General features: G+C 40.2%; 1 protein-coding gene and 1 non-coding gene across 2 annotated transcripts; both read left to right on the forward strand.

Annotated features, from left to right (window-relative positions):
* The first annotated feature begins 6,240 nt into the window (after positions 1–6,240).
* LOC115521602 (protein PET117 homolog, mitochondrial-like) lies at positions 6,241–6,524 on the forward strand. The gene is given in 2 exon segments (XM_032594161.1): positions 6,241–6,375; positions 6,377–6,524. Coding segments are annotated over 2 exon segments (246 nt in total). The 3' UTR covers positions 6,488–6,524.
* Positions 6,525–9,153: 2,629 nt separating this feature from the next.
* Positions 9,154–9,256, forward strand: LOC115522562. The gene has a single exon (XR_003971463.1). It is a non-coding gene; the product is annotated as a U6 spliceosomal RNA (small nuclear RNA).
* Positions 9,257–10,405: the final 1,149 nt, after the last annotated feature.

The following is a 10,405-nucleotide window of genomic DNA, read 5'->3' on the forward strand; positions in this document are numbered from 1 at the left end:
ACAAAACAAAAAACAAAAAAACACACAAACGCACACAAACAAAACCTCCTTAGTCATCATTGGAGGTGATCGGTATATAATACTTCACCCTGACAATTGGCAATTAAAGGGAAAAAATTAAGCATTGAGACTAATTTTCCTATGTGAACTATATTTCAGAATAATCGGCCATGTTCAATGAAGGAAAGTTCTTCTTTACAGAAAAATTATCATGTTTCATCACTGTTTGTCATGCTGAAATAACGCAAAGTCATTAATTTGCTTTAATATATTTCAGAATAGAAAGGAAGAGCTGGACGAAACAAGTGAAGGAAATCTGAATAAACACTGAATCTATATTGGATCTGCTATGTGGGGAGGTTCATTGTATCACTGTATTATTTCTTTTTTGATTTTTTACTGAGAGAGAGAGAGTGAGAGAGAAAGTCCTTTCCTTTTCTTATCCCCTCCAGAACTATCATCAGCCTTGGGTTGCATACACATCCTTATAATCGTCATTAAGATAAACGGAGCACTAAATAATGCAGTTGAACTGCAAGCAACAGCTCTTTTCCTAAGATGCAAGTTTCAAATCATGATGCCTGTTCCTGCTGTGATCACATTATAACCTTAAATTTTCCCTAATGAATTGATCCACTTACACATAGCCAGTGCTTGTTATGAAATCTTGTATGCATACACACCTCATAGGTTTGATGCGTGGATTTTAAAAGCCATGAATATGGAGCTCCCATCAAAGTGTCTGGCACATGGGGAAGGCACTGAGCAGCAGACACATTTCTCACCACCTCCCCTTCCCATGCGTAAATAGGAAAAGCTCCTTTTAGTTCCTTCCAAATGTAAATATATTACCTGAGAAGGGTACTAAGTTCACTCATTAGCACCTCCTAACACTTGAGGAGAGTTTACTTTAGGAGATTAACTACTGAAAACAAGGTCCTGAGGCGGTGGAACTTCAGTTGCATAAATGTTGACAAGGACAAGGTAGTATGGAAAGTAAATAAATAAAATTCCATCTTAACATTTGTTCGTGGATATGCACTATCTGGGTTGCTTTTGGTACCAATCTCATTTGATCCTTACCAGCCTCAATTCAACAGAGGAGGCTCAAGAAGCTTAAATCATGCACCCAGCCTTAGCAATAAATGGCACAGCTAGATTTGGAACCTGGATCTTCTAACTCTGAAGTTCAAAGAAGGCCTGGGTATCTGGAGCCCAGAATGAGAATACTGAAGAAGATGGAACAGCAGAGCGGTGACTTCTTAAAGAAGAGATGAAAGGTGGGGTATTTGCCTCCTTCACAAAGGGACCCCCTTAGGCTCCCTCGAGCGTAAGGTTTCAGTTTCTGTATTTGTCCCCATCTTATTTACATGGAATCACACGCAGGACAATTTACTTGGTGACCTGTAATGGCCTCATGTTCCATTCATAAATACCTTCCCCTGAATATTCATGGTTGTGTTGTTTTTACCCACAGCTCAAAGCAAAATAAAATATTTAAAAATTCCTAAAAAGCAATTTTCAAATTACACCTACAGGATATGTTATGATTTGAGAAACTTCTAGCCTCATTTTTCCTATTCTTGACTACATATGTGATATTCAAAAAACTGTTGATGATTACCCCTGTTTAAGTTATTTGAAACCCAGGACCCGGTGAATTTTAATGGCAAAAGATGGACTTTTTACATTCTTTGTGGGAAACCGTCTAAAAAGACAAGATTTATAGAGTTCGCTGGTTCTGTAAGTTATACACGTTTATAGCTTTCAACATTAGGGATTCGAACATTAGAGAAGTATATAAATGAGACAGTGACATTTCCCCCATAATCCTATTCTTCAGCGTGAACCACAGTTAACAGCTATGCAGCTCTTCTTTCAGACTTTTTATTTTACAGAGTTTACAAAGCACTTTCACATACTTCATCTCATTGAAACCTCACAACAGCAGTATTCAATTATAAATGTGAGATTGGGGAAATTGTTTTCCAGTGAACTTTAATAACCTTCTCACAAAAGGGAGCTACCATGACTGACTACCTTCTATTCACATTTTTGCAAACCCAGGCCAGGATTGATTCACTGTGACCTTTCGTGCTCAATTCATATAGCAAAGAGCAAACTGGGCTGTGGAGAGCAGAATCAATCCAAAATCGGCTAAGCATTTGGTTCTATCAGCTACAGTGTTAGCTAAACACAGAACATTTGCATGGGTAACAGATGAAGACAGAGCAGTCTTCCGAAACACAACAGAGGATGCTTCTTCAAGAATCACTAACAAAGAAAAATGTGGGGCTAACTGGTCTTAAACTCTGGTATAAAATTGAGTTCAAATTAGAGTAAATTGTGGTATTTCCTCCCACAGAAGTGGGTAGAGAGAGACTGAACACACAATTACCACTGGAGATAAAGTAGCAGCTCTCAAATTAATGGAATAAAACAAGTCCCCCCAGGCTAACAGCATAGTCTTGGGGTTAGTTGCTTAATTAGTGGGCTCTTTGCTCTAATAGATCTTTTAGATAAGATCTTGAAATGGAATCTGAATGGGGGGAGGAGAGTGTTGGAGAGAGCTTGGAGTCTTTGGTGAACCCGGTTACCATATTTTTAAACCAGACTAATGGAAAGATAAGGACCTCGATTCCAAAGAGCCAAATCAACCTTATCTCTTGACTTCATTTTTGTATAATGAGCTATTTATTTTGGCCTGGAAAGTTGCTTCCATGAACCCATTATGATGGCCAAGGACTAACTATGATTAAATTTTCCTCCAAGGACAACCGAAGGATAGTTAATATCCTTATCTTCCTCCAGTTTCCACATCATGAGCAAACATATTTACCAGGCAAAATCTGTATTATTGTGGCTTTAACATGGTATATAGTGCTTACATGCTTCTCTTCAACTCTTCGGTCACATCCGGAAGCAGGAGGAAGTTGTGACCAAGCGGATTTGATTTCCACTGAAACAAAAAGCAACCAGTCTCTGAGCTCCCTGGACTCGGAGCAAAATTCAGACTGACTTGGAGTTGTGTGACCTAGCTTAAACTGTTGTAATGGCCCTGATAGCGATTCATGTCCGCACAAAACAAACAGCTATCTTTCTAACCCTTCACAGCTTAGGAAGGCCCCCACCACAGAGCCGCCTTTAGTCGGCTCTGCTGGCTTTGATGATGAGGCTCTGGCAGCCAGTCTAAAGAGAGAAAAGGACATTCGGGGAATTTTAAGTGGTTTGGATCAGCAGTTGTCATGTACAATTGATGTTCATTTATATTTCACTAGCCAAAATCTAATGCTGCCCAAAATTGGGAAAGAAATATTTCAAATACTAATCAGGTCCAATCCTGCTTTCATGTAAAAAATGAGCTGTCCTACCTTTTTTCAATCCTAGTCTCAGGAGGGAGATTTAATGTTTCCTGACAGTGCTTTAAATACTTTGCTGTTCAGACTTCAATGAATCCACAATAATTATATCAGTTAAACCAGCTTGGTTTTTCCAAAGCTGTTTCAAGCTGAGGGTGCTTTTGAACTTCTTATCATGGCATTCATCCTTTGATACCAGGTTTAATAGAGGAAGGGCTAATACTCAGATGGATCACCACTTAACTATTTAACCCATTTATGTATTAGTTGTTTTTGTTTTTGTTATTTTGTTTAATCTAATCTATCAGACTCTGTGATCTACACTTTCCCAGCCTCCTCCTTTCCAGGAAGTTTAATTACACAGAATATAGGAACCATATGCTATTCCCAGTGGAGAGTTTCAAGGAAGGCCCAGTGGTTTTTAATTCCCAGAAGATCAAGCAGTAAAGACTTCAGTGGATTATCATTAAGAACTGACTTAACATTTAGCGTCTAACTAAGCCTTTTATAAGAGCTTTTATGTTGTCATTTCTAAGAAGGAGGTTAAAAAACTATCGTTGTTTCAAAGATAAAGTGTGAATTATCAATGTACCATTGTTTTTGGCGGGGGGGGGGGCGGTAAGTACCAATATATCTAGGTGGAAATTAATTCTACTCATCCCTCATCACTCCCTCAAGACATCTAACAATTTCATCATAATTTTGGCTTCAATCAGTGTTCGTTCTTACTGAACCACACTCTCCCGTAAAATGAGATCTTCTCGATCTGTTGTATTGGCAATCTCCAGTCTTCACTTCTACAACAATTGAATAAACAAAAGAGCACAGTTGAGAACAGTTTTCCTTCAGAAGAGCAGCCAAAGAACAGTAAACACATTTACATAAAGCCAGAAAGCAAGTGTAGGAATCAGAAGGCTTCTTCTCTGTGTGAGTGGAACAGTGAGCCTAGACTTCTGAAGTAGCCCAGGAATCATAAGTGTAGATGCTCTTTATTTCTTCGGATGACCACTGAATTTCCATAGCAGAATCTGTCTTAGCTTCTTTGAAAGTATAAGAAATACCACTACAAACACGTGCAAAATCTTTGTTTTTCCATAAATAATTTTCCTGTATAAAAATAGATTCAAAATCGTGAAGTGGATGCTTACTAACAGCAAAAGAAATGATCAAAAAGATGAACATAAAGGCTTATAAAATCACAGTAGGCCATGCAAAATACCAACATTGCAGGGTCAAAATCGAAGCGAGATTTTAGGAAACGAGGTTTGCTTTGAAGTTCTCATTCAACATTTATCATGTCTTCTCTTAATTTTCTAATAATGAGCTATTTGTTATTTTACATTTGACTCTTCATTATAAGTCCAAGCTTTCATAATTTTATGCTCTGTTTCGTAATCCTGCCATACCCATTTACATGTTGTTCCAGGATTAATATCAGCAACTAAATTTCTTATTTTCACTCTAAGTGGGGAATCTTTTGATATTAATTGGTTGATTTAGAGATTACCTCTTTTTTAATGTTTATTAATTTTGAGAGAGAGAGAGAGAGAGAGAGAGAGAGAGAGAGAATGAGTGGGGGAGGGGCAAAGAGAGAGGGAAAGAGAGAGTCCCAAGCAGGCTCCACACTCAGTGCAGAGCCTGACACAGGGCTTGATCTCAGGACCGTGAGATCATGATCTGAGCTGAAATCAAGAGCCAGACACTTAACTGACTGAGCCACCCAAGTATCCCTGAGAAGGTTACCTCTTAAGGCAACAAGTTTGGACTGTTGGTAGGATTATTGCCATGTTGAGATACTATAGTAATAAAACTTTCAAGTTTGGGGGTCAGAGGACACAAGATCTAGTTCTAATTTTGTTATTTATTAACTATATGGGCTACTTAATAGGGGGTGTATAATTTAAACTCCCTACTATACTTTATAGGAAGTATATGTATATGTCAATTAGATTAAGCTACATTGTAAGGGTAGCTTACATTTGCCCTAACCGAAAATTCACTCCCTAGGAGTCATCAACCCGTCTTCTAATCAACTAGTCTTCTAACTAGCCTCCAGAGGTGTTTTCTAGAAAAAATTTGTGTATCCATTGACTCAGTCCTCAGTCCACCGGTGGTCTGATATCTACTATAGCAAACTACCAGCTTATATGTTACATAAGCGTTTTGTGCCTGCTTCTTAATAAATGTTTAAGGGGGCGCCTGGGTGGCTCAGTCGGTTAAGCGGCCGACTTCGGCTCAGGTCATGATCTTCTGGTCCGTGAGTTCGAGCCCCGCGTTGGGCTCTGTGTTGACAGCTCAGAGCCTGGAGCCTGTTTCAGATTCTGTGTCTCCCTCTCTCTGACCCTCCCCCGTTCATGCTCTGTCTCTCAAATAAATAAACGTTAAAAAAATTGTAATAAATGTTTAATATGCATCTTTATGTGTGGCCAAATTTGGTCAGAGATTACTTTCAACATAAACTGGTGAAGAGGTTGTGTGGAAGGTAGTTACTCCTCATTCATCTCTAATTATTGGTGGTTACCATTATCCACAAAATAACTTTTGCAATATTACCCTTCACCTAACATTGGTTCCTCTTTACCTCCATCCCAGATATTTGTAATGTCACCCAAGAGTCTGTAGGCAATTAGTGGGTAATAAACTCATAGATCTCCAGACTACAGACTCAGAGAGATTCAGTGGGATTCAGTGCATGCACAGAGCTTTTCTGGGTTAGCAGTCTCCTCAGGATTCTATAGGTTGATCTGACAATTGTCTGGTCCTTGCCCCAAGTCCCAGAAGCAGTTAGGATTTCTCCAGTTCTGGCAGCCTCTGAGTAGCATTCAGCTGTGGCCCTGGGGCCCCAGGCGGGTAGTGGGAGGTCACGGTGGCCGGTGCGGGGATGTCTAGGAGTCCGAAGGTGGTGCTAGGCCTATCGGTGGTGCTGATGGCGGCCACCATGGCCCGGGTGCATCTGAAGCAGCGGCAGGACCTGCAGAGGCTTCACGGTGGAGTGATCAGAGACATTGAGAGGCAAAATTGGAAAAAAAGAAAACATAAGTCTCTTGGGAGAACAGATTATTTTGACTGAGCAACTTGAAGCAGAAACAGAGAAGATGATAGTGGCAAAAGGATCTCAAAAAACATGACTTGAAATGGATGTCAAATACTGATGGGACATTGTCAAGTGTGATTGTGTGAGTGTGGATGGAGAATAGCTTTGTGAGGTATTCAACCTTTTCGTGGTTACTGCCCTTTCAAACTTGACCAAAGACAATGACACTGGATCATATATTCTAAACAATTGCTTTAGAAGTCCCTTCTATCTCAGTAAAGAAGTGGTCACTCTTCTGAAGAGTGTCTGTCTGTGTGATCTTGGTAGAAGCCCCTTTAAGCCTGGTATCCAGAGTTTAGGATTGTTCGTGAAAAGCGCTTGAGAGCCTAAGAGAGGAAGATATGGATAGTAATATCCACCTAAGTAGTTTGATAAGCCGTCACGATGATAAAGCCACGAGAACATCTACCTCAGAAGGGCTGGAGGAGGGAGAGGTGGAGGGGGATACTGCCCTGATAGTTGAATCAGAAGACAAGGTATCAGTGGACTTATCTCATGATCAGAGTGGGGATTCCCTCAACAGTGATGAAGGAGATATGTCTTGGATGGAGGAGCAGCTGTCCTACTTCTGTGACAAGTGCCAAAAATGGATACCGGCCAGTAAGGAGCTTCTTAATTCCCTTGATTTGTCAGTTCCTATGTGAAGGTTTGTTCTAACCTGTGAATAAAACATGAATGTAAAATGGACCTAAATAAAAAGATAATTATTATTTTTATGGTTAGTTTAGTTGGTTAATGAGAGATTTATATAAAACATAGACACATTTGTGCTAATAAAAACTATTGTCAACCTCTCAAAAAAAAAAAAAAGAAAAGAAAAGAATTTCTCCAGTTCCCTCCAAGGTCTTCAGTTCCCTGGAGTCTTGATCAACGCTTCCTGTAGACTAAGTTTCTTCCCTAGGACCATGGTCAAACCGTTTGCTCTGCTCGTAAAAACAGAACACAGATTAGATATCCTGGGGCCCTGTCATTGATAGAGATGATGATGATGATGGTGGTGGTGGTAATGATTATTAATATGATTTCCACATGGCAAAAAGCTATGTCCCCATTTGATTGTTTGACTGCACATAAAATAAAACCCAAGAAATATTGTCTTACACCACAAAGTTTTTTTTTCTCCTCATATAATACACCTGGAGTTGGGCAATCTAAAGCTGGTACAAGGCCTTAATGATGCAATAAATGACCTTAAGTCTATCTTCCTGCTCTGTCATCATTAGTTTGTAGTCCTGGTCCCCCCATTTTCAATACGGCTGCAGCACCTCCAGGCATGCAATCAATAGGGGAGGAGAGAGCTTTTACAAAATAAGGTTTTGCCTTTTTATTCAAGATATAAAATTCTCTTCAGGGAAATCCATTTATATTACATGGCCAGAACTTTGTCATCCTCTAGCTGCAAGGGAGTTAGGAAAGGGAATAATTTTAACAGGACATATCACCATCTTGAACAAAGTGAAATCCCAACAGGAAGGAAGAAGGGGAATGGGGAATAGATATTGACAGGCAACTAGTAGCATTTAGCAGTCCTACTATTTAGTAGTTTAACAGGTAATTTTCATACTTACCATCTCTAACATTACCCAGCAACCATCTTCCACATGATGAAACTGAGGATCAAAGGTTTTTAGTAACTTGCGCAAGAAAATGGCAGATTCATGACTTGAATCCAGGACAACTTGATTAATAGCAATAGTAATAATAGTTAACATTGGTCAAATGCTTGCCATGGGTCAGATATTCCACTAGGTCTTTTATGTGTATTGACTTGTTTCCTCTTCATAGAATCCCTCTGAAGAAGGCATTTTTATTATTTCTTTAAATGTTTATTTATTTTTGAGAGAGAGACACACACAGAGCATGAGCAGGGGAGGGGCAGAGAGAGAGGGAGGCACAGAATCTAAAGCAGGCTCCAGTCTCTGAGCTGTCAGCACAGAGCCTGACGTGGGGCTTGAACCCATGAACCGTGATATCATGACCCGATCTAAACCCGGACACTTAATGGACTGAGTCACCCAGGGCCTCCTGAAGAAGGTATTTTTATTGTCCTCACTTATCAGATGAGGAAACCAAGGCCTTGAGAAGTTAAGGGACTTACATAAAAGTCCACAGATTGTAGGAAGTGAAGCTTGAATTTAACTCAGTTCTGTGGGAATCCTTAGCCCTTGACTGCTCTTCTACACAGATTCTGCAAAATTCAGCTGCTCAAACCGTGAACTCTGCCACCATCATACTAGGGTAGTATGGTTAAGTACCAATAAGGCAGCTAATAAGTACTCCACTTGGAAGGATTAAATGGAGAATTCCTGGAAATGGAAGCTGAAGATTCAAGAAATAGCAAGAAAATGAGTAAGGTCGAAGCTGGTGTTCAGCTGTGTGCCAGAATGTGCATTTAATGTTTTTCCCTGATTCAAAATACACACCTACATTGGTGCGTGTTCTTGATGAAGTCACAAGGAAATATCGATCACAGAAGATGACCGTTGGTAGTTGCCTATCCAATAACCATTCTCCATTCATTACTAACAGAACCCCCTTTTACTAAGGGCAACATTAGGCTTGATTAAAATGACTCAGTGCCACAGACTTCTCTGCGTCTATGGGGTGACCATATGGAAGCAGGCTGCCCAGCGTAAGCACACTGTTTTGGTTAGGGCTTCCTGAAAAGTTATGTTTATCGCCGAGAAGAGACAAGCTTGCGCTTGCTTTGGCAGCCCATACTGGAAATAAAATGATACAGAGGAGATTCGCGTGGCCCTTGCACAAGGATGACATGCATATCTCTGAAGCATTCCATATTTTCCACAGTTCCCAGAGGTCATAGGACACTCCATTGGTTAATCCCAAGGAAACCGTATGAGTCAAAGCACAGTATGTGGCATCCAATATTGAAATTGTGATTTTTTTCCACAAAAAGAGAGAGAGAAAGAGAGAGAGACCAGCTCAGCCCCCTCATTATTTGCCCTTTATTCATTCCTCTTCCTTTTGCCTGAAATACAGTTGTGATGTCAAGTGGGGCGGTGGCCATCTTATGAGCATGAAGATAATGGTCTCACACTAAGGATGGCACAGTGGAGAGATAAATAACTGCCTAAATGCTCCATTTAAGTATGTTGACTCCATACCAACCTAAGCTTGCCTATTTCTGGGTTTGTAATGATTTATGAAAAATAAACCATTTAGCTAAGCTGCTGTTTTTGTATGGTTGTTGTTGCATAGAGTTGAAAATAATACCTACTGAGAGAGATGGCCATCCTATACTCCCTTTCCATTGGGTTTATTTTTGGTTTACTACCAAAGTCATCTCCAGCATAAAGCATATCGTTGTCATTGCCCCAGATTTGACTGCATGGGGGATGCTAATTAGTCTGGAAGGAGTGGGTTTATGGCTCTGGTACCTTGCGCTAAAGAAGGCCTCAGTAATAAGGTGACATTGTACAAAGAACAGAAGCTTTGGCAGAAGAAATCTTCATGACAATTTTTACTCATTCACTATGAGCTGCAGTTTCCTTAGCTCTACAATGAAGAGTCTACTTTCTACCCTAAATATTTCCTGAGAGGTGCATGGGATTCCTAATTCAAGCAGCATATACGTGGATAGTTGTCTTTATTACGAATTCCCCTCTCTCACTAATACGAATGGACCACATCATCTCACCCTCTCCTCCTCCCTTCTCAATGCATCCCTAGTCTTCTTGATAGAATGTTCTTCGGAAAAAAACTTCTGCCCCTAGAGTTTGGCCTTGGTTTTCGTTTTATCTAGATTTCGTATGGTTAAGAGATGTGGGTGGAAAAGGGAGTGGGGAGAAGGAGAAGGCCCATAGAGTATGACCCAAGGAGGATTCTGCTGGCAGGCAGAGGAAAACCTACAAGAAGAGAGCATGAAAACATCTCCCCCTTCCTCAGAACTTCCTTTCTTCCCCATGTGAAAATGGAGACCCAAGTCTGTGAC

The sequence above is a fragment of the Lynx canadensis genome, chromosome C1 (assembly GCF_007474595.2).
Source record: "Lynx canadensis isolate LIC74 chromosome C1, mLynCan4.pri.v2, whole genome shotgun sequence".
In the NCBI taxonomy this organism is placed as follows: Eukaryota; Metazoa; Chordata; class Mammalia; order Carnivora; family Felidae; genus Lynx; species Lynx canadensis.